At 39.2% G+C, this 24,605-nt stretch overlaps 1 protein-coding gene across 1 annotated transcript in view; it reads left to right on the top strand.

Annotated features, from left to right (window-relative positions):
* The window catches only part of LOC126480634 (myosin-I heavy chain), an 804,636-nt gene that overhangs the window by 681,500 nt on the left and 98,531 nt on the right, over nucleotides 1-24,605 (top strand). Inside the window, exons 20-24 of the mRNA XM_050103881.1 lie at nucleotides 5,724-5,878; nucleotides 11,263-11,487; nucleotides 11,645-11,779; nucleotides 14,466-14,695; nucleotides 15,051-15,231. Of these exons, the coding sequence (XP_049959838.1) occupies nucleotides 5,724-5,878; nucleotides 11,263-11,487; nucleotides 11,645-11,779; nucleotides 14,466-14,695; nucleotides 15,051-15,231 (926 nt within the window). The remainder of the gene's footprint in view (nucleotides 1-5,723; nucleotides 5,879-11,262; nucleotides 11,488-11,644; nucleotides 11,780-14,465; nucleotides 14,696-15,050; nucleotides 15,232-24,605) is intronic.

Below are 24,605 nucleotides of genomic sequence, written 5' to 3'. Positions count from 1 at the left end.
AGTGTCAACACAACTTAAGGGACTGTTTACTTAATTATGAGCTGCAGAACTGTATTAAAAATTGTAGATGATACAAATGCACTCATATAGAGCATTAATGTTACACACACACAGGACTATCAACCATTTTCACATCAAGAGATATTGCAAACTTAAGCAGTCTGATCTTTCTGATAAACTCCTACTTACCTCTCTCAGTTTATATGTGATCAACATTGGGTTATGTTAGTCTCTCCCTCCCAACTGACTTACTTACTCAGTTCTCGATGGCCCTATTGTTCTACAGTTAAAAAGGATTCCAAACCATGATACATATTGGCATCCTTTCATATATACAAATCATTGCCAGAGGTGAAAGAAGCAATAAGTGACAGAAAAATGTCTAAATACTGATGATTTAACTATAAATATTTACGCACTAAGCCCATGGGCCTTGCTTATTATTTATGATCCTTAAGAAAAAATTGTGATTTTAGTCATAGCCATGTATCATTAAACGCGGCTTGAACAATAGCATTTATGCGATTCATGAATTCATTTGTTTCCTGTAATAACTTCAGACTTAATTTTTTGTATTTAATATCAAACATCACTTGAACATTTCAGGATACCATAACCAGTGTAGACAAAACAATGGTCTCTCTTCAGATTGTCTATGGTTAGAAAGAGGAGAGGCATTTTGTAGGTTCTACAATGATTCTCTGTCTTTTCTTGTTATCAATTATAGTCTGAAAATGACCACTGGCTAGTGAAAACTATTTAAGGTACTGTAAAATGCTCACGCATGTGATTGTGTTGTGCAAAATATAAAAAATATTTAAGGTACTGTAAAATGCTCACGCATGTGATTGTGTTGTACAAAATATAAAAAAAGTAAATGAAAAATTTTATGTGATGACAATAATTTAGCTTTTTCAACATTAGTTCCTTCTTCAAAGAGGAGAGAGGAATAGAATAGAGAAGTTTTAAAAAAGGAAAGGCAGGTCACTCAGAACCCAGAATGAAAGGAAGTTCCTATACTCATGTCTCTTCCCCCACCCCCCCTCCTCCAGGAAGGAATGAATAGTGAAAGCTAGAATAATGTCATCACTTTTACTTTTGTGTTTGTTTATTGTCATTTCACCTCCTGAAGATAAATATTACCAAAGAATTATGTATATTTATTAAAGAACATAATCAATGACTTAATAACTTCAGAGTCTATTTAATGTCTTACATTTTGTTTGCTGAACTCATATCACAAAATGTGAAAGCATTGGACTCCACAGCTTCTGTCCATAGCCAAATACAAGTTACATCCACCCATTTATCTGCAAAATGACTACAATTTTCAACTTTTTTTGTTGTCATTCAGAGTTCACAAGTTTATATAAAACCCACACAACACTCATTTATGAAAGCATAGAACAGGTAGTCATGATAACATTAATGTCTTATGAGCCATATTCAATAGGTGACTTTTAATAAATGTCCGAATAGACACAGGCATTAGCATGTTGCTTCTGGGATCTGGGGAGGTGCACCAACCCCAGGTCGAATCTGCCTGGTGGATTAATGATGAGACCCAGTGTGCCAGCTAGACTGGATGTGTTTTTAGCTGGTTTCCCACACCTGACTAGGTTAATACTAGACTGGTACCTGCGAGCATCCTCAGTTATGCAATCCACGAAAATTTTGAAAATATTTCTCATTTTCACAAAGGGTAATGCTAGACACACAGAGGCTGGGTACACACATTTCATTGGGGAGTGGGGATGGCGGTTGGGGGAGGAGGTGGCAACAGGAAGGACATCTAGCCATCCTCTACCACTCACATTGCCAAATCCAGAATAACATTATAATCCTATAATAACACCAGATGAGGCCAGGAAGAAGAAGAAATATAAATAAATAGATGGTTAGGTATACACATCCTTAAGAAATCATTGTATACCATAAAAATGCATTATTTTTGCTTTAAATGCAGGTTTTTTCCATAGAGATGCCAGTTTTAGTTTTTCTTTTCCTTAGTTCTTTCTTATTGTAGCGTTAAACTCACCTGATTTCCCTGAAGCACTTAAGATGAATACCAGATTGGTTCATTTGCAAAGGCTGTGGTTGATTTCTTCCCCAATCCCAGGCCATTCTGACTTTGTGGTCTGTTGCTTCTGATATTGTTATCGACAAGACAGTAAACCCTAATCTTCCTTCCATTTCCACTTGTGTGCGTTCTCATCATTATATCCCTTATTTTGCTGTCTTGTTGTTGGCTGGAAGGACTTCTTGCAACCACTGTGTAGTATTGGATATAGGCACAAATAGAAATCAGCCATGGTCTAGGGTTAGCATCTTTTATTAGTAATGAAAATGTCATAGGTCTTGTATTTGAACCTGGCCACTCCTTACGTTTTGAACAAAAATTATTGGCAATGATGCTTGAAGCCTTCCAGTGTAAGAAGTCACCCTTGTTCTGCCAACAGTCTTGTCAAAGAGAGCAGAGGAGTGGACAGAGCTCAGGGCACTTCCTTGCACTTGGGATGGGAAACAGCCCATTAAAATGTTGAAGAATTGGTAATGATCAACAGCATGTGAATGCAGAAGGCAATGGAAACCACTGCCTTAACAGACACATAATGTGTATCCACAGGCATGTGGACTGTAATTGAAAACAATATAATGATGATCTCTCCATTGGCAAAAGATTCTAGGTTAGTCCCCCATTTGGATCTCCATAAACGAACTGCTGAACCCTGAGAAAAAATGGAATAACCAACAAAAGGATAACATTCTTAGAATTGGAGTGTGGAACGTTAGAAAATTGGATATGATAGGAAAGCTAAAAAACAGAAGAGGGAAATGCAAAGGCTCAACCTAGGTAAGTTTGGGGGGGGGGGGGGGGGGGGGGGGCAGTGAATAGTGAATTGAAATGGGAAGAAGATAAGGATTTCTGGTTAGATGAATATTGGGTAATATCAAAAGCAGCAGACAATTGTATAATGGGAGTAGGATTTGTTATGAATAGGAAAGGTAGTGCAGGGAGTTAATTACTGTGACCAGTTCAGTGACAGGATTGTTCTCATCAGATTCAACAGCAAATCAGTGCTGACAATAGTTCAGATATACATGCAGATGTCGCAAGCAGAAGATGAAGAAATGGGGAAAGTATATGAGGATACTGAACTGTGTAATTCGGTATGTAAAGGAATGTGAAAATCTGAGAATCATGCAGACTGGAATGTGGTTGTAGGGGCAACTGTAAGAGAAAGGGTTACAGAAAAATATGGGTTTGGTAGTAGGATTGAGAGAGGAGAGAGACTAATTCAGTTTTGCAGTAAATTTCAGATAGTAAAAGTGAATGATCTGTTCAAGAATCACAAGAGGAGTAGATTTACTTGGAAAAGGCCCAGAGATGAGGGAAAATTTCAGCAGAGTTGCATCACAGTGATACAGAGATTTTGAAGTCAGATATTGGGTTGTGAGGCATAGCCATGGTCGGATATAGACCTGGATCACAATTTAGTAATGATAAAGAGTAGACTGAAATTTTAAGAGAATCATCCAGAAGAGTCAGTGTGGGAGGAAGTGGGGATATAGAAAAACCGAGGAATGTTGAGATGCGTTTGAAGTGTGCTAAATATGTGGATACTGTGGTAAGGAATACCTCAGTTGAAGAAGAATGGACATACCTAAGAATGGTAATCATAGACATTGGGGATAAAATCATAGAGAAAAGGATGTTACTGCAAAGAAATTGTAGGTAAAGAAGAAATCAACTGATCATCGTAAGAAGGAACTACAAAAATGTTCGGGGAGAGTCAGGAATACAGCAACACAGATTAGTTAGGAATGAAATAAGTGAGGAAGCCAAGACGAAATGGCTACAGGGAAAATGCGAAGAAACTGAAAAAGGAGTAATCATTTTAACTTAGCATATAGCGAAGTCAAAGCAACTTTCGGTGAAATTAAAACCAAGGGTGGCAACTTTAAAAGTGCAATGGGAATTCCATTGTTAAGTGCATGTGAGAGAGTAGATAGGTGGAAAGAGTACATTGAAGACCTCTATGAGGGAAAGTAATTGTCTGATGACATGAAAGAAGAAGGAACTTGATTGAATATGGAAGAGATAGGGGATCCAATATCACAATCAAAATTTAAAATAGCTTTGAAAAACTTGAAGTCACATAAGGTAGAAGAGGTAGATATCATTCCATCAGAATTTCTAAAATATCATTGGAGAAAGTGGCAACCAAAAGACTATTCAAGATGAGTGTCGAATCTATAAGGGAGGTGACATACCGTCAGACTTTTGGAAAAATATCATCTACACAATTCTGAAGATACCAAAAGCAGGTACGTCTGAGAATTATGACACAATCAGCATAACAGCTCATGCAGCCAAGTTGCTGACAAGAATGATATACAGAAGAATGGAAAATAAAATAAAAGCTCTGTTAGATGAGAGTCAGTTTGGTTTTAGGAAAGGTAAAGGCACCAGAGAGGCAGTCTTGATGGGCTTGATAATGGAAATAAGACTGAAGAGAAATCAAGACATGTTCATAGCATTTGTTGTCCTGGAGAAGATTCAGTAATGTAAAATGGTGTATGATGTTTGAATTGAAAGAAAAATATGCATAACCTATAGGAACACACAGGGAATATACAATATAAGCCTTAATTTGAGGAAGAAATTTCTGAGAATGTACATATGGAGCACAGCGGTGTATGATAGTGAATCGTAGATGATGGGAAAACCAGGAAGAATTGAGGCCTTTGAGCTTTGGTGCTACAAAAGAATGTTGAAAGTTAGGTGGATTGAAAAGGTAAGGATTGAGGAGGTTCTGTATGGGAAAAACTGACAAGAAGAAGGGACAGGATGATAGGACATGTGTTAAAATATCAGGAAATAATTTCATTGGTACTAGAGAGAACTGTAGATTGGAATACATTCATCAAACAATTAAGAACACAGGGTGCAAGTTCTGCTCAGAGATGAAGAGGTTGTCACAGGAGAGGAATCCACGGCAGGTCATTTCAAACAAGTCTGAAGACTGGTGATCAGAAAAAAATGTAAAGTCCAGGATGGAATAACAATATGATATGGATGTATTGCTACTCACTACATATAGGAGCCACTGAACAACATACAGGCACGTTTAAAAGTAGGTTGTTGGATATTCATATTGATAGACACAAGTAGAAAACTATATAAATACCTGATTTTGGAACTTGGGGCTCTTTCATCTGGTAAAAAGTAGAAAAAGAATTGTGGATGAAACAGGCAAGTCTTTGTAAGACTCCCCATTTTAGAACAAGAGTGGGGCAACATGAGGGAGAATCCATAATAATGATTTTGTGTGTGTGTGTGTGTGTGTGTGTGTGTGTGTGTGTGTGTGTGTCTACTTTAAAATTTAGAAGTGATGACTGAGAATCTCATAAAAACCAAAGCATGAAATATTCTGTTTAGTGCATTGTCATTGATTCCAGTCTCTCTCATGCACATTGTAATTTATCTGAAATGTTTGTGATCTTGTAGATTATTTATTATTACAGCCTTCTGAGAGACACTTTTGTGTTTGTCCTGGTTTTACATAGAACTAAAATGGTCAAAATATCAAATATTTGTTACAAACTTATTTTTAATGGTACTGCTTCTGATACTAAATAATTTCTATTTGTGTTGTTGGAATGTACGTAACATTATCTTTCTGTGGGTGGTTGATGGTAGCTATGTATCATTTTCACAGGTACAATTATGGCAACACTTACTCGCAAAAATAAACCTGTTGAGGTGATGCCAAAATATGAGATGGTGACGTATTATCGTGGCTCCAGCATTCCTAACTCACACATACATATGTATGATCCAGACAATGTCAGTGTTGCGTGTGTAATTTTTCGGGTAAGTGCTTATATTTTTGCATATTACAAATGAAAGTAATATCACAAGTGATTGCATATTATGTAAGATGTTTGTATTTAGAGTGATGAATAACCTTGCTTTAATTGTTATTGAAAAATTACTGTGTTGCGACAGTTCAAATGTTACCATTGTGATGGGTTAGAAGCTATCTTCAAAAGTGTTAGGAAATAAGCTCTCTGTTGTTTTTTAGTGAAGATATCAATAGTAACAAGAAATTATGGTGTCTGATATCTAAGATGTCTCATATCTGTGGTATTTAATATCTAAGGTATCAAATGTAGTTGGTGAATTTACATTTTTTGTGGGAGAGATTATGATAAAAAGTGATTCAGCTTTGTGCAATTTGTGAACAATAAATAATATTTCAGCAAAAAATTTATGATTTTAATTTGAATTACCATTGTAAAATGTGTTACTAGCTGTACAGTTACATTCCTGCTATTCACAAATGTCAAAATGAGTAAACATATTACATTATGCCTCCTCCCATGAACCATGGACGTTGCCGTTGGTGGGGAGGCTTGCGTGCCTCAGTGATAGGTGCAACCACAATGGAGGGGTATCTGTTGCGAGGCCAGACAAACTTGTGGTTCCTTTTTTATTTTAAATTCAGTGCAATAGTATTTGTAAAATGACTCTTAGTGTTCATTAAAAAATGACGATCATTCCACTTGGGACCTGTGGAATGGTACATTAGCTTATTTGTTTTAGTTTAAATATTTGTCATGTATTGTTGTTTTTCTGACATGTTCCACATCCTGGAGGACCTCCTCACTACGGATCAATTGGAATGAAAGTAAATCTAATCTAATCTAAAAAAGAGGGGCAGCAGCCTTTCAGTAGTTGCAGGGGCAACAGTCTGGATGATTGACTGATCTGACCTTGTAACATTAACCAAAACGGCCTTGCTATGCTGGTACTGCAAACAGCTGAAAGCAAGGGGAAACTATAGCCATAATTTTTCCTGGCTGCATGCAGCTGTACTGTATGGTTAAATGATGATGATGTCCTCTTGGGTAAAATATTCTGGAGGTAAAATAATCCCCCGTTCAGGTCCCCGAGTGGGGACTACTCAGGAGGATGTCGTTATCAGGAGAAAGAAAACTGGCGTTCTACAGATCGGAGCGTGGAATGTCAGCTCCCTTAATCAGGCAGATAGGTTAGAAATTTAAAAATAGAAATGGATAGGTTAAAGCTAGATATAGTGGGAATTAGTGAAGTACAGTGGTGGGAGGAACAAGACTGCTGGTCAGGTGAACACAGGGTTATAAATACGAAATAAAATCGGGGTAATGCAGGAGTTGGTTGAATAATGAATAATAAAAATAGAAGCGCAGGTAAGCTTCTACGAACAGCATAATGAATGCACTACTGTAGTCAAGATAGACATGAAGCCCACACCTACCACCGTTGTACAAGTTTATATGCCTGCTAGCTCTACAGATGACGAAGAGATTGAAGAAACGTATGATGAGATAAAAGAAATTATTCAGATAGTGAAGAGAGATGAAAATTCAATAGTCATGGGGGACTGGAATTCAATAGTAGGAAAAGGGAGAGAAGGAAAAGTAGTAGGTGAACATGGAATGTGGGTAGGAAATGTAAGAGGAAGCCATCTGGTAGAATTTTGCACAGAACATAACTTAATCATAGCTAACACTTGGTTTAAGAATCGTGAAAGAAGGTTGTATACATTGAAGAGGCCTGGAGACACTGGAAGGTTTCAGATAGATTATATAATTGTAAGATAGAGATTAAGGAACCAGGTTTCAAATTGTAAGACTTTCAAGGAGCAGATGTGGGCTCGACCACAATCTATTGGTTATGAATTGTGTATCAAAACTGAAGAAACTGCAAAAAGGTGGAAATTTAAGGAGATGGGACCTGGATAAACTGAAAGAACCAAAGGTTGTAGAGTGTTTCAGAGAGAGCGTTATGGAATGATTGACAAGGATGGGGGAAAGAAATACAGTAGAAGAAGAATGAGTAGCTTTGAGAGATGAAATAGTGAAGGCAGCAGAGCATCATGTGGGTAAAAGGACAAGAGCTAGTAGAAATCCTTGAGTAACAGAAGAGATATTGAGTTTAATTGATGAAAGGAGAAAATATAAAAATGCAGTAAATAAAGCAGGCAAAATGGAATACAAATGTCTCAAAAATGAGATCGAAAGGAAGTGCAAAATGGCTAAGCAGGGATGGTTAGATGACAAATGTAAGTATGTAGAGTCATATATTGCTAGGGGTAAGATAGATACTGCTTACAGAAAAATTAAAGAGACCTTTGGAGAAAAGAGATCCACTTCTATGAATAGCAACAGCTCAGATGGAAAATCAGTTGTAAGCAAATAAGGGAAGGCAGAAAGGTGGAAGGAGTTCATAGAGGGTCTATACAAGGGCAATGTACTTGAGAGCAATAATAGTGAAATGGAAAAGGATGTAGATGATGATGAGATTCGAGATATGATACTGCGTGAAGAATTTGACAGAGCACTGAAAGACATAAGTTGAAACAAGGCCTCGGAAGTAGACAACATTCCATTAGAATTACTGATAACCTGGGAGAGACAGCCATGACAACTCTATCACCTGGTGAGCAAGATGTATGAGACAGGTGAAATACTGTCAGACTTCAAGAAGAATATATTAATTCCAATCCCAATGAAAGCAAGTATTGACAGGTGTGAAAAGTACTGAACTATCAGTTTAATAAATCATGGCTGTAAAATACTAACACTAATTCCTTACAGACAGATGGAAAAACTGGTAGAAGCTGACCTCAGGAAAAATCAGTTTGGATTTCATGGAAATGTTGGAACACGTGAAGCAATACTGACTCCGTGACTTATCTTAGAAGATAGATTAAGCAAAGGCAAACCTATGTTTCTAGCATTTGTAGACTTAGAGAAAGCTTTTGACAATGTTGGCTGGAATACTGGGAGTGAAAGGCTATTTACAATTTGTACAGAATCCAGGTGACAGTTATAAGAGTCAAGGGGCACAAAAGGGAAGCAGTGGTTCAGAAGGGTTATAGCCAATCTCCGATGTTATTCAATCTGTATATTGAGCAAGCAGAGAAGGAAACAAAATCAAAACAAAAAATTGGAGTAGGAATTAAAATCCATGAAGAAGAAAAAAAAAAAAACTTTGAGGTTTGTAATTCTGTCAGAGACAGCGAAGGATCTGGAAGAGCAGTTGAATGAAATGGACTGTGTCTTGAAAGGAGGATATAAGATGAACATCAACAAAAGCGAAACGAGCATAATGGAATGTAGTCGAATTAAATCAGGTGATGCTGAGGGAATTAGATTAGGAAATGAGACACTTAAAGAAGTAGCTATTTGGGGAGCAAAGTAACTGATGATGGTTGAAGTAGAGAGGATATAAAATGTGGACTGTCAATGGCAAGGAAAGTGTTTCTGAAGAAGAGTATTTTGTTAACATCGAGTTTAGATTTAAGTGTCAGAAGTATTTTCTGAAAGTATTTGTATGGAGTGTAGCCATGTATGGATGTGAAACATGGACGATAAATAGTTCGGACAAGAAGAGAATAGAAGCTTTCGAAATGTGGTGCTACAGAAGAATGCTGAAGATAAGATGAGTAGATCATGTAACTAATGGGGAGGTACTGAATAGAATTGGAGAGAAGAGGAAGATGTGGCACAACTTGACTAGAAGAAGGGATCAGTTGGTAGGACACGTTCTGAGGCATCAAGGGATCATCAATTTAGTATTGGAGGGAAGTGCGGAGGGTAAAAGTCGTAGATTGAGACTAAGGCATGAGTACACTAAACAGATTCAGAGGGATGTAGATTGCAGTAGTTACTCGGAGATGAAGAACTTTGCACAGGATAGAGTAACGTGAAGAGCTGCATCAGACCAGTCTCTGGACTGAAGCCCACAACAACAATAACATTACATTACACATTTTGGTTAACACATTATTTGCAATAGATATTTGTAGATCAAGTAGCTTTGCTTAGCTGCTATCTGGTATGCATAATATTCATAATGAATCCTACTTCTGTTATACCATTTTCTGCTGCTGTTGGTATTACCCTAAATTCATCTGACTAGAAACCCTTATCTTGTTTCCATTTCACTTCACTGACCTTGACTGTATCTAGCTGAGCCTTTTCATTTCCGTTTTTATAGCTCCCCAATCATGTTCAAACTGGACATTCCACCCTCTGAACTGTTGACTGTTATCTTTCACTGACTATACAATCTCTTTCTCGTGGTTAAATCTTGGCAGTCTTCTCCTGGGGAGGAAGGCATTGTCAGAGAGAGGTAGCTATCATCAAGATACTGTCTTCAATTGCAAGACACATGTGCTGTAGATACACATTATGTATCTTTAATGCAGGGGTTTCCACTCCCTTGTACATCCTTGTGCCATTGATCATTGCTAATTCCTCTGCTTTTAGGAACAATTTCTAACCCCAATGGCAAGAGATTGACCTGAACCTCTGTCCACTCCTCTGCCTTCTTTGACAAGGCAGTAGGCAGAATGTCTCCTTATACCAGAAGTCTTCGGCCGCCATTGCAGACGATTTTTATATAAAATTTAAGCAGTGTCTGTGTTTGAACCCAAGAAATTTTGATTGCTAGTCAAAAACACTCCCACTAGACCACATACTATTATTACTGAAGGGATATAGTTCTACTCACAGTAAAGATAAGATATTAAGTTGCAGACAGGCACAGTGAAAAGACTGTTACATATAAGCTTTTGGTCAAAGTCTTCTTCTTTTCTGAAGAAGGCTTTGGCCAAAAGCTTATATGTAATAGTCTTTTCATTGTGCCTGTCTGCAATTCAGTGTGTCATCTTCATGTTGAGTAGCAATCTATCCTTTTTATAATATTGTTGATATTCCAACCTGAGCTTTCTACTGTTCATTTTTACTATTATTGCAGTCATTTCCATTTTATAATTGTTAACTTAGTGGTGTCTTGAAATAATTTTATTCAGATGGACAATTAACTAAATGAACTTTGTCCATGATAGCTACAAATGGGGGGAAATTAGCATTGCCAGGTTGCAACTAATACACTATGGGACAAATTTAGGTTCTTAGTGCTTGCCCTCTCTTATTCACACTTTTCTGCAACTTCACTGGTATCGACAAGTGAGATCCAAACTGGCACACATTTTCAACAGTTATTAAACAACAAAGATATAATTTCCCATATACTGTTATTCATTAAACATTATTGTTGAACACGGAAGTTTCAAGTTTCATTCTTACATCTATCAAATTGTCTGACTTAAGTTAAACCAGTAAAATATTTTTACTGGTATAATTGTTAATCAGAAAGTCATCCTGTTGGGCTGTATGTAACAGATAATTTTCTCTTTTTCTAAGGACCTGTGCAAATACATTCGTGGAGAACTGAAAGCTGATGCTGAGCTGCAGACAATACAATCTATTGTTGGCTATGGTATTGAACGTGAAGAGCTTCGGGATGAGATATTTGTCCAGTGTATTCGCCAAGCTACAAATAATCCAAATTCTGAATCAACTGAACGGGTGTGGCTCTTGCTGTGTTTATGTATTGTGTCCTTTCCTCCAAGTAAACTTCTTTTCAAGGTACTAAGTAACATATGCTATTTCAGATTATTTTTATCAAACACATTATTTACAATAAAGGCTTTTCATTTATGGACTGCGTGGTTGTTACTTTATTTTTGCCTTCACTGGATCTGAATGCACGATAGTAACTAATGTTCAAATTATTTACTTTCAGTATTTTGTATGCTTCCTAAAGAAAAATCTTGCCTTAGAAGGGAAACTTCGCCAATATGTTCAGTGGTGCTTAGATAACTGCAAGAATACAAAAGTGTCATGTCGTCAATATCCACCATCTGCAGTGGAAATAGCTGTAAGTAGCTTCTAATAACTGAAGTAATAACCTTTTGAATTATCTTGTTATTCATAAGTCTGAATAATATTTATGTTTCTCTTTTCATCTTAAAAATCTCTAACATTGACAAGTAAGAGTTATCGGTTTGTATTTGTTCATAACAGAAAGTGAAAAATATGATTATGCCTTAAAAAATTGTGTATAGGAAACCACTTACCCACTGAAGAAAAATAGATACCAAATAGACATACATACAAAGGTTAGTTAATATATAGCTACTAGCCTTTTACTCGCGCCCCTCCCTCTGACCATCACCTCATTCCCCTCTCTCTGATGATCCCCTCCTCCCTCTCCCTCTCATAATCCCCTCCTCCCCTTCTATGACCATCTCCTCCTCCCCCTCTCTCTGTCCACTCCTTCCTCCACTCCCTCTCTGCCCATCTCCTACTCCTGACTCTCTGTCTTTGCATCTGCTCCTCCCCCTCCCACTTTCCCAGTGCATCTCATCCACTCTCTTTCACTGTTCATCTCATCCACACTCTTTCACTGTCCATCTCCTCCTCCCCTCTCTCTCTGCCTGAGTGTGCCCATCTGCACCTTGCCACTTGTGCAGGGCATTCTAGATGCTGGGGGTTACCAATCATTTCACCCCCATTCGCACCACTATGGGTACCAGGTGGTTCTTACTCCCGCAGAACTTCTTCCCAAATAATAAGTAGTTTGTGTACCAAATTTGCTTCAAATCAATCCAGTGATTTAGGAGAAGATATGGAACATACATGCTTTCATACATTTTTATATATGTGTGTGATAGTGTATCATCTCATTTTTGTAGCTGCCCACAAACCAGACATTCTTCTCTGCAGCTGTTCATATAATTGTTTATATACTTACACAGGACGAAAAGCTACTAACATCCATAAATTAGAGTTTCTTTGATATTTGTAGATGTGCTTTGCACAAATCATGTTTTTTTTAGGTAAGAAGTAGCATGTCATTTTTTGTGTGTTGTTTCACACTTGTGGTTGCTAATGTATGACTGATGATATAGCTTTATACCTGATGCAATACTCAACGAGTAACAGAATGTTCTGCCCAGTTGTGCAAAGTATGTTATGCTTCCTTGTGCTTAGAGCTTTCAGTGTTTACATTAAGCATTGAGTTTCTATAATTGTTTGCAGATATTGCAACAATTTCTTACAATACCATGCCATTTACTTATTTCCTGCCTAAAAACCTATTCATTTTTACACTCTAAACATATTATGTATGCAGTCAGGGACACACATGTGCACCTCTTGCAGAACACCATGATTGTCCCACAGTTGTTTGAGATTTGTGACAGTGGAATTGTTCTGAAGAAGAGTAATTGTGTTGCGTAAGTATAGTGACTGCAAGTATTAAGTGATATGGAGGTTCTCCATTTCTTTTATATGGTTTACAGTCCAATATCATGTCAGTACACGGTTCCTCAATGAAATTGTTCATTGCACCATAATAAAGGCACTGTGGATAGAATCATCTGGTGGAATCAAATACAGTAGAGACATCACTCTTAGTGAAGTTGGTTTTGGGCCTTTTCAATATTTTGTATATCTGTTTAGCATCAAAAACATGTTGTTGATTGCTAGAAACATGACAGATAATACTGCAGAGATTTTTTATGTCTGAAATGATTATCTTGTGTTATTAAAAGGTGGTGTATTGCCTTGAGTATTGGAAATGTAATTGTCTCTTCTTTTGAACGTGCAAAACATTTTTCAAACCTTGGACTTCTCAGCTTAAGGTTAAGCCTCATATCTACATTTAATTGTTCTGGATTCTTCAAGGGACAAAAATTTTGCATTTTTAAACATTCAGGATATTTTTTGATGTGTATGTCCAGTACTTTTATTCAAATTCTTACTATGCATCTCTCCATTTGAACCTCTATTTCAACATCTGCAGGAGGCACCAGCCTTTAACACCAACATAAAATGCACGAAACTTCCTGCAGATTAAAACTGTGTGCCGGACTGGGACTCAAACCTGGGATCTTTACCTTTTGTGGGCAAGTGCACTACCAACGAGCTATCCAAACACAACTTACGAAATGCCCATATGGTACTTTCACCAGTACCTTATCCCCTGTCTTCCAGACCTCACAGAAGTTCTGCATAACTTTCAGGACCAGCACTCGTGGAATTTATAACAACATGTTTGAATATTATATGCCAATTTAAATAAGTTTGCCCATTAAGTAAATGAAAGATATGTAATAATATTACAATTGTATACATGATTATGACATAGTTATGTTGTTTCTAATGAGTATTGCAGTTCATATAGTCCACCTTTCACTGGCAACATGAAGAGAACATTCAATCTGAAATTTCTGAACAGAACTTTTTTTCATTGTTCTCTCTTGTGCTGCCAAATGCAGAACCTCCAGCAATAATGGAATCTTTGTGACAGCAAGTTTGTGCATCAGATTCTCCTTCTATGTGATATCACTTGAGGAATTTTACATCTGCTGACATTCATAATGTCTGTTTCTCTCTCTCTTTTCTCTTTTTCAGAGTGTCGTTTATCATTTTTCATATGTTGATTGTATCTCATGATATTATGTATGGATTTACAATACATATTATCATAATAATTTATGCTAACATTTAAAATGATTTTTATGTTTAAAAAAGTGATAAGCTGAGAATTTTTTCTACAGGCAATGCGTCGACTTGGAACAATAGTATGTAGGTTTTTCTTCTTGGATGGGCGTACAAAAGCAATTGATGTTCATCCAACTGACACAGCAAGTGATGCAGCAGCAAAGCTAGCAGAAAAGCTTGGTCTGAGAAACCTGGAAGGTTGGGCCATCTATCAGAGTAGACCAGATGGAGAGGAACATGTCCGTGCCCATGACTTCCTCTATGATGTCATTGCCGCTTGGGAGATGTTAGTAATTTTTTCCCCTACCAGAAGTTAATATTTGAAACTGTAATTCTGTTTAGAATATAAATTATAGTATGACAACCAGTTATCCTACAGCTGAATGTTGAGCAGTAAATAAGCAGACATAAATGAGAAATTAATGTTGAACTTAAGATTACAAACTTGCATTCTTCTCCAGATTACTGACACAGATTTGTCTCATAGCTGTTGTTTTCAAACTTCCATTCATTTTTGTTTATCCCTTTTCTTTCACAAACTCTATATGGTTTAAAATGAGAGTATGTGTAAGTTATTGTGACCGAAAGACAGCTTTGTTACAGAAAGCTCATTTTATGTCTGTATACTTGTTTTATTTCAGGAAACAGAGTAAAGGTGGAAGTTTTGCTACTCTGAGTCGGCGAGGCAACAGTACTACACTTGGAAGTGGAGAGAATCGTTTTGTTTTCAAGAGACGGTTGTTCAGAACAACTCGTGAACTATCACAAGACCCTGTGGAGTTGAATATGCTTTATGCGCAAGCTGTCTACAGTGTTGTTAAGGTCAGAGACTTTTTTAATGCAATTAACAAAGAAGGTAGCATCATAGAAAACAATATAATTATAATAATGATATTATGAAAAGGGTAGATCGCTACTCATCACATAGAAAAGATGTTGACTTGCAGACAGATACAACAAAAAGATTGCTTAACAAATAAGCTTTTGACCAAAAGGCCTTTGTCGAAAGTGTACACACACACACACACACACACACACACACACACACACACACACACACCAGATATTCATGCAAGTACAATTCACACACGCGTGAACAGTGTCTCAGGCGGCCTAGGCTGGCCTGCAAGCAACCACGCATGATGGGAGAAAGAATCTGTGTGGTGGGGGCAAGGAGGAGGATGTGACAAGGAAAGGGGGGGGGGGGGGGCAGTAAAGTGCTGTTTGTGGGAGCATACAGGAATATGATGGAGACGGGGTAGGGCAGCTAGGAGCAGTTTATTAGGCAGGACGTGGGGGTAGGGGGGAGTGGTGGTAAAGGAGAGAAGTTACTGTGGGTGCACTGGTGGAATAGAAGGCTGTGTAATGCTGGAATGGAAGGAGGAATAGGGATGGACAGGTGAAGGACAATGGGGGAAAAAAAGGTCGAGGAGGACAGGGGAAGTTACAGGAATGTAGTGGTGGGAGGATGTATGGAACAAGTCTTGCATCTAGGTCTATTGCAGGGATATGAGCCGTGAGGCAATTGGTTGGGGGCAGGGGTGGAGTAGGGATGTATGAGGATATTGTGTAGGTTCAGTGGGTGGTGGAATACTACTGTGAGAAGGGTGGGAAAGATAGTGTGTAGACTATTCCTCATTTCAGATCACGACAGGAGATAGTCAAAACCCTGACAGAGAATGTGATTCAGTTGCTCAAGTCCTGGTTGTTGCTGAGTCATGGGAGAATGCTTCTTTGTAGCCGGATGTTGGGACTTTGGGAGGTGATGGGAAACTGGAGAGATAAGACATGGGAGACTGTTTCTCTACAAGGTTGGAAGGGAAATTTCAGTCTGTGAAGGATTTCATGAGACCCTTGGTATATTTTGAGAGGGACTGCTTGTTATTACAGATGCAATGGCTATGCATGTCTAGGCTGTATGGAAGGGACATCTTAATAAGGAATGGGTGGCAGCCTCAGGTCTCATCTTTTCTCCATACTTAATCCATTCTGACCTTTTTGTGATTTTCTCGTGTATTTTTTTGAGTGTTTTTGTAGGCATTTATATGTTGCTTTGGTATTTTTACACATTTTTATCCTCCACTATGGATCCTTGTGCCTTCCATCTGTGCCATTACAGAAAAGTTTCCTCATCCCTAGCCAGAATCTAGTCCCACATACTGCTGCTGCATTGTTGCCTGGCTCATTGAATCCCCCCAAATGGCCTTATCACCAAATTGCCCACTTCCAGCTTCAACCCCTCCTTCCACAATGGCCTCCAGCTGGTTAGATTCTGCCAATTGTTAATCTTCATCCATAAAATTATTTTGCTCTTAAATCCCAAATTCCTGTATCCCATCTCTCATTATGATATTCTTGCCTTCCAAGAACTGGAGCAGCAAGACAGTCACCTCAAAAAACTCTCCAACCTGTTAACCACCTACTCTGCCTTGGACTACCACTAGCCACCACCTCTAGAAGAGCCTCCAGACCTCACCCACACCCCAGAAACCCTACCTTGCAGATCTACTACATTTACTGTACTCTTCAATATTCCGTGTCACCATCACACAGAATCAAGTAAACAGATCTTGAACACAGTAATGAACCATTCCTAAAAAAGCCTTAGTCCCACGGAAGTATCAGTCCTCTCCAAGAACCTTTCCTTCTGTCCCTCTCCCAAATTCAATCATGCTGGACTTGTTAAAGACCTTCTCTTCTACTCCCAGTCCCTAAAGTGGAAACACTTTTTTGCCACCAACCGTACAAATCACACTCAACTCAATACCAATGTTGAACCCCTGCCTGACTCAATTCACTCCTCCGTCTAACCATGTTCCATCCCCACTGCTCATCCCCCCAAATCACCCTCTGTTAACATTCCAGAATTTCTTAACCTCAAACTCTGCCTCACCATCATTCCCCAGATCTCTCAACATTCAAGTTAACTTTACATCCACAGAAAGAACTACAATCCACCACCTAAAAACGGATCCCCACTTTAAAATCCTACCTGCTTACAAAGACACTACCACTGTGGTTTTGAACTGCAAGGATTGCCTGGTGGAAAGAATCTGCCAGTTGTCAGATTTGTCCACCTAAAAACCCTGCCACAGTGACCCCATTCCAGAAATCCGACAGGATCTCCAACTCTCCTCAAATCCTTAGGCTCACCCCCAAACTTCTCCCCTGAGTCTCTCTCTCTCCTCCCCCCTAACACTCCTCTCACCTCTACCCACATCCCCCCCCCCCCTTCCGCTACATACTTCCTGTCCCACTGAGAGAATCTCTACTCTTGTAGCCCAACACCTTCAGTTTGTTATTCAAAACCTACCCTCCTATATAAAAGACACTAACCATTTCCTCCACTGACTCCACAGTTCCTGTACCTTTACCGCATGGTGCCCTGCTCATCACTATTGATGCTGCTCCCTTTACTCTAACATTCCTAATGCCCATGGCCTTGCCACTATGGAACACTACCTTTCCCAATGCCCAATTGGTTCCTGATCTACATCCTCCTTCCTGGTCACCATGACCAACTATATCATCATGCACAATTACTTCACCATTGAAGTCATCGCATACAAACAAATCCCTGATATGGCAATGGGCATCCCCATGACACCATTGTATGTCAATCTATTTGTGGGCCATCTAGACGAACCCTTCCTACCCACCCAGAATCCCAAACCCCTCACCTGGCTCAGACTGATTGATAACATCTTCGTGTCCTGGACTGAATGCCAGGACGCCTTATCCACATTCCTCTGGGACCTCAACGCCTTCTCCCCCATTCACTTCACCTGGTCCTCCTGAACCCAACAAGCCACTTCCCTTGATGTTGACCTCCACCCCAATGATGGCTTCATCAGTACGTCCATCCATATCAAACTTATCAATCACCAGCAATACTCCGCTTTGACAGCCGCCATCCATTCCCTACAAAGAAGTCCCTCCCATAAAGCCCAACCACCCATGGCTGTTGCGTCTGTAGTGACAAGGATTCCCTCTTGAAATAAATCAGGGATCTGACTGAAGCATTCAAAGACCGAAATTACCCTCCCAACCTTGTACAGAAACAGATATTCTGTGCCTTATCTTTCCATTCACCCACAACTTCCCAAAGTCTAAATGTCTTGGCACAAAGGAGCATTCTTTTCATGACTCAGTACCATCCAGGACTAAAGCAACTGAATCACATTCTCTGCCATGGTTTCTACTACCTCTCATCATGCTCTGAAATGAGGAATATCCTACCCACTATCCTTCCCACCTCTCCTACAATGGTATACAACTTCCTACTGAACTTACACAATATCCTCATCAATCCTTGCTCCACCCCTGCTACCAACCTCTTGCCTCATGACCCATATCTCTGCAATAGACCTAGTTGCAAGACCTGTCCATTCATATTTCCACCACCACCTACTCCAGTCCCGTCACAAGCATTACCTATCCCATCAAAGGTGGGGCTACTGTGAAAGCAGTCATGTGATCTGCAAGCTAAGCTGCAACCACTGTGCTACATTTGTGGGCGTGACAACCAACAAGCTTTATGTCAGCGTGAATGACCACCAACAAACCTGGCCAAGAAACAGCTGGTCCATCCAGTTGCTGAGCACACTACCCAAAGCAACATTCTTCACTTCAATGACTGCTTCACAACCTACTCCATCTAGACCCTTTCTAGCAGCACCAGCATTTGTGAATTACGCGGGTGGGTACTCTGCCTGCAATACATCCTATATTCCCATAACCCCGTGGCCTCAACCTTCGGTAGACACTGTCTTCCACCCAACTATCCCCTTCCCTGCTCCCACTCCATTACTACACAGCCTTCTATTTCATCAATGCACCCACTGTATTCTTACCTCTCTCCTCACCGCCCCTCCCCCCACCATTTATCTAATCTCCTGACTGCACCTAACCATACCATCTCTCCACCATGTGCCTGTGTGCTCCTATGAGCAGCACTTTAGTGTCCCCCATCCCTACACTACCATCCCTCCCCTTCCCTGCTGCAGCCTCATCCTTAACCCCACCACCCAGATGCTAATCCCATCAGGGGCAGCTGCTCGCAGTGTGGCCTCAGTGATCAGAGGCAGCAGTCGTGTATGTGAGTTGTGCTTGCATGAATCTCTCTCTCTCTCTCTCTCTCTCTCTCTCTCTCTCTCTCTCTGTGTGTGTGTGTGTGTGTGTGTGTGTGTGTGTGTTTTTTTTTTTTTTTTTTTTTTTTTTTTTTTTTTTTTTTTTTGTCTACTTCAGAAGAAGGCCTTTTGGCTGAAAGCTTACTTGTTTAGCAGTTTTTTTGGTTGTGTCTGTCTGTGACTCAACATCTCCGCCGTATCACTGTATGGAGGGTAGCAATCTATACTTTTCAGAATATTGTGGCATTCCATCCTGGATTTTCCATTGTTTAACATAATTATCTGGCTATACATATTGTCATGTGATTTGTCCTTATCACCTGAGAGCATCTAATACCAAATTATCTTTTCAGTGCACGTTGGAAGTCTGTCTTGCATTACAAGTCTGCAGTGTAGTGTTTCAAACAGCTCATTTCATGTTATCAGTTTGTACTACAACCCAGTATCCAAGGAAATAAACAGAATCTACTCATGAATGTAATTGCTTGATGCACCTCCTCCTTCCTCCAGTTGTAATAATTGGATCTAAGTCCTTACCAATTTTCAACACTTTCCAAGTGGAACATCGTCAACAAGTCAGTGTGATTAAAATGTGTGCTGTTAAGTTTTTTTTTTTTTTACCTCTCAGATGCCATGTGGCATTCCTTCATCCTAGCTAAGAGATTACTTTTCTTCAGGGAGTCGTACCATGTCGTAGTAAAGATATGATTGCACATAAAATGCTGATGAAAATCGAACAACCCACCAATGGCTTTGAGCTACCTCTCCTCCTGTAGGCTCTCGAGCTATTCAGTAGATCTGTAATGATGCCACTCTATTTGAATACAAGTAACAAAAAATTTAATGAGTTGTTAAGAAACTCAAAAGTCCCAACACATTTTCTAGCAGCTGATAGTGTTTGCTCACAAGGGAGTTGGTATTAGTATATTGGTGATGATCCACAGAAGCTCACCAATGAGCATGTGGTATATGGCTCTAACAAATTAGCACACTTAATCATTAAGGCCAAATTGTACAGTGAAGCTGTAGCAACATAGGCCATAGCACAGGAAGGCCATGTAGTTTCAGCACTTGAGCCAATGGCAAGTTTTGGTAACCACGTGTGGTTTCCGCCAAAGTTCAGTAGATGGCACCTCTGAATTTCTGCAATAAGTTTTCAATGTTAAGAGAGCAGTCACTCTTTCTTACACCATTTTGTTCAGGTTGGGTGGATATAGTATCAAACTGACATTGTGATGCTACTGGACTGTTACAGACATTTACAGTGCATTTTGTTAATCCACCAAATGCATTTACTGTATTTCCCCTTGTGGGGTTTGTTATTGTGAAACTTTTATTTGATAAGGTGTGTTAGAAAATCTTTGTTGAGATTTAATCATGAAGTAAAATAAAAAAACCTTATCTGCTTCTTATAGTTTGAAAATACACACCATTGCTTGATCAGCACGTTTTTGAATTCTTTGCTTCTCTGATGTATCTAGGGAGTAATGCTTGCTATGTCCATAGTATCTTATAAACCATACATACTTCCTGGATTTTGCCAAATGATGAGCTACTCATGCATATCAAACTGACTGTATTTCTGGTTGTTAGTGAACCTGAAGCTCCTGAGCAGGGGACTGGGTCAACACTGATGGCAGTTTTCTGTAACCATAAGTTCTGTGCATGATTCAGTGACCACCATTCAGTGCACCAGTAGAACATTTTGTGTTATTGGGAATGGGGATTTGTGGTTAACCAACTGGATCACTATAGCAGTGCAAAATTCAATGGAGAAAAACTTCAACTTCAAGGTGTACTATTTGCTGATGGGGCAGATTGCTGTTGAGGCAAAACAGTTCTTAGTGGCAACCTCTACGGTCATGTTGCAGCACTTTTGGATGAGTTTATTTCAAATAAAATAAGAATCCAGGTAGCTTGACCTTTATTTCACTATCTGCTCATGAGAACAACAAGGTTTGTAGTTCTTCACCAATGGACCCCCAATGAGATGGGTGGTACCATCTGGGAGCAGAGATTCAGCTCGGAAAGAAACTCTGAGGAGCAACAGGGCACTTTAAGTGTCTCAGAAAGTGTACAAACTTTTTATGCATAGTAAAGTTCTCAATGCACAGTGAGATTTTCACTCTGCAGCGGAGTGTGCGCTGATATGAAACTTCCTGGCAGATTAAAACCGTATGCCGGACCAAGACTCGAACTCAGGACCTTTACCTTTTGCGGGCAAGTGCTCTACCATCTGAGCTACCTAAGCACAACTCACACCCTGTCCTCACAATTTCACTTCTGCCAGTACCTCATTTCCTACCTTCTAGAGCACTTGCCCGCAAAAGGCAAAGGTCTCGAGTTCGAGTCAGTCCGGCACACAGTTTTAATCTGCCAGGAAGTTTGAAGCTCTCAATGCTCTCTTAAAATCTGTGAGGTACTTGAGGAATGGCATATGTTTGATGGAAACAGCTATTTCACATTGAGCTAAAGATAAACATAAGACAAAGGTGCTTAATGAGTGCCCAATTGCGACAATTACACAGCAGCATCAATTCTAATAAGGGGTTCCATGTTGTGTAGGGATCTAGTGCATTTGGATATCCAGAAACTGGAACAAGGATTATGATGGTGACATGACAAGAGTCGAAAACACCAAGAAATGAATGAAGACTAGACTAGACAGGACAACTACATTTGTACTGATCTTCTGCTCTCCAACATTTGTCAGGGACAATACAGCTGCATTTGTACTGATCTTCAGGTCTCCAACATTGGCAGGGTGTATAACAGTTGGGTTCAACTTGAAGGTGACACCATACAATCCTAACCCAGTGTACTGTTTGTAGTCATCGCTACCTCCAATGATGAAGAGTTAAGAAAGGAAAAAAAAGGCTCAGGTAATTACAGTGAGGGGCGAATACTTATTCAGAAGAAGAATTTGTCTGAAACCCGGAACAACATTCTCAGTCTTGTTTACGTGCCTATCGACAACTCATCACTTCAGTTACATAGCAAGTTGTTACAGATACTCCTACCATTATTTACAATCAACCCAGGGGTATGATATCAAAATGAAACTACAAATGAAATGAAAATTTAAATGTTCCTGTAGGAATCAGAAAGTCCCTCCAACAACACCCCTTCTGTCATAATGTCCACACGTTGCTGGAGAGATAGGAGCACACGTTGCTGGAGAGATAGGAGCACAGAAAATATGAAACTTCTCTTGTGCTGAGGGATTATAATCTCCACAGAAAGAACAACCTTGATTGAGAGAGAGAGAGAAGGGGGGGGGGGGGGGAGATCTGAAGGAGAAATAGCTTTATATATAGGTGATGCAGGCTACTCCTTAATCTCCCTATAAACACCAGTTGACAAATGTGCTGGTTACAGTGTATGTACATCAGTACATCATAGGGCTGCTTCATGTTCTCTTTTATCTTCCACTCTTCACATGAACTATAGTCCTTGCTAAGGTTCCTGTTAGAAAAAGGATACCAACAGTTGTAATTCTTCCTGACAGTTGTCAGATAAGTTTAGGTTCAGGAGCAATGCAGAAACAAGTGAGGTGATACTGACCATATTACTTATCTTAGAAGGTACTTTAAAGAAAGGAAAAACTACATTTATGGTATTTTTAGATTTAGAGAAAACTTTTGACATTGTTAACTAGAATAAACTCTTTGAAAATCTAAAGACAGCATGGATAAAATACTGGGAGCAGAAGGTTATCTATAACTTGTGCAGAAACCATACTGCAGTTATAATAGTCAAAGTGGTGAAACACAACAAACGTAAAACAAGAATAATGGAATATAGTCAGATTAAATCAGCTCAAGCTGAAGGAATTATATTAGGAATCTTGCCATTTGGGTAGCAAAATGACTGATTATGGCTGAAATAGAGAGAATATAAAATGGAGACTGGCTATAGTAAGAAAATCATTTCTGAAAAGGAGAATTTTTTATCTACTAATACAAATGGAAGTGTAAAGAAGTCTGTTTTGAAGATATCTGCCTGGAGTGTAACCTTTTCTGGCAATAACATGTATGTGATGGACAGCTCAGACAAAGAGAGAACAGAAGCTTTTGAAATGTTTTTCTGTAGGAGAATGCTGAAGGTTAGATGAGTGGATTGAATAAGCTAATGAGGAAGTACTGAAACACATTGGATAAAAAGAAATTTATTGTGCAACTTAACTAAAAGAAGGTAGCAGTTGATAGGTCACATCATACAGATACTGAGGTATGAAGGAATTATTAGTTTGGTAATGAAGATGAAGTAACTTGTGTGTGTGTGTGGGGGGGGGGGGGGGGATGAGGTGGCTAAAAATTGTAGATGGAGCAAGGGATGAACACATTAAGCAGATTAAAATGGCTGTAGGTTGCAGAAGTTATTCAGAGATGAAGAGACTTGCACAGGACAGAGTGGCATGGAGACCTGCATAAAACCAGTCTTCAGACTGAAGAGCACATTAACATTCCACTGTCAGTCCCCCTCCCCCATGAACTAGCTGACCAAGAGGCTTTCGCTAACCATGTCACACAATATGGTCTCTCTTTCTTCTCTGTGGGAATTTTACTGCACACTATTTGCACTCGAGGCTCTGCTACCACCTGGCCTCAGAGTCAAGTTGTTGAGAGCCTTGTGCTGAAAGAGGTCTATCTACTGAACATGAGATGGGCCATATGCTACTGGTCTACAACAGGGACCTCATGAAGAGCTGACAAGAAGTGGGTGTCATTCTTATATTTCTGGAAACTTTATGACACCTGTTTTGTTATTTTCTTTATCCTTACTAGCGTATGTTTTGAAATTGTACCAGTAACCATTATTTGAAGAGCACACTATGTACAGGATGCTTCTTGATGTGTACAAAAAAATCAAGTAATGCTGAAAGGAACATAAAAATTGTACACTATTTTTCATGCAAACCCATATTGACAAAGCTGTTGCTACTTTCCCATCTTTCATGGACAAGAAATTAGAAAAACATAAAACTAACTAATTCATACACAAAATAATCACTTTAAAAAGATTTTATGGAAATGCTTTATTTAAATGAAGCACAGTGGCCACAAA

This window comes from Schistocerca serialis, chromosome 1 (genome assembly GCF_023864345.2).
Source record: "Schistocerca serialis cubense isolate TAMUIC-IGC-003099 chromosome 1, iqSchSeri2.2, whole genome shotgun sequence".
Classification (NCBI taxonomy): Eukaryota; Metazoa; Arthropoda; class Insecta; order Orthoptera; family Acrididae; genus Schistocerca; species Schistocerca serialis.
Note: the sequence above shows the minus strand (reverse complement) of the source record. Positions and strands in the feature narration are given on the sequence as shown.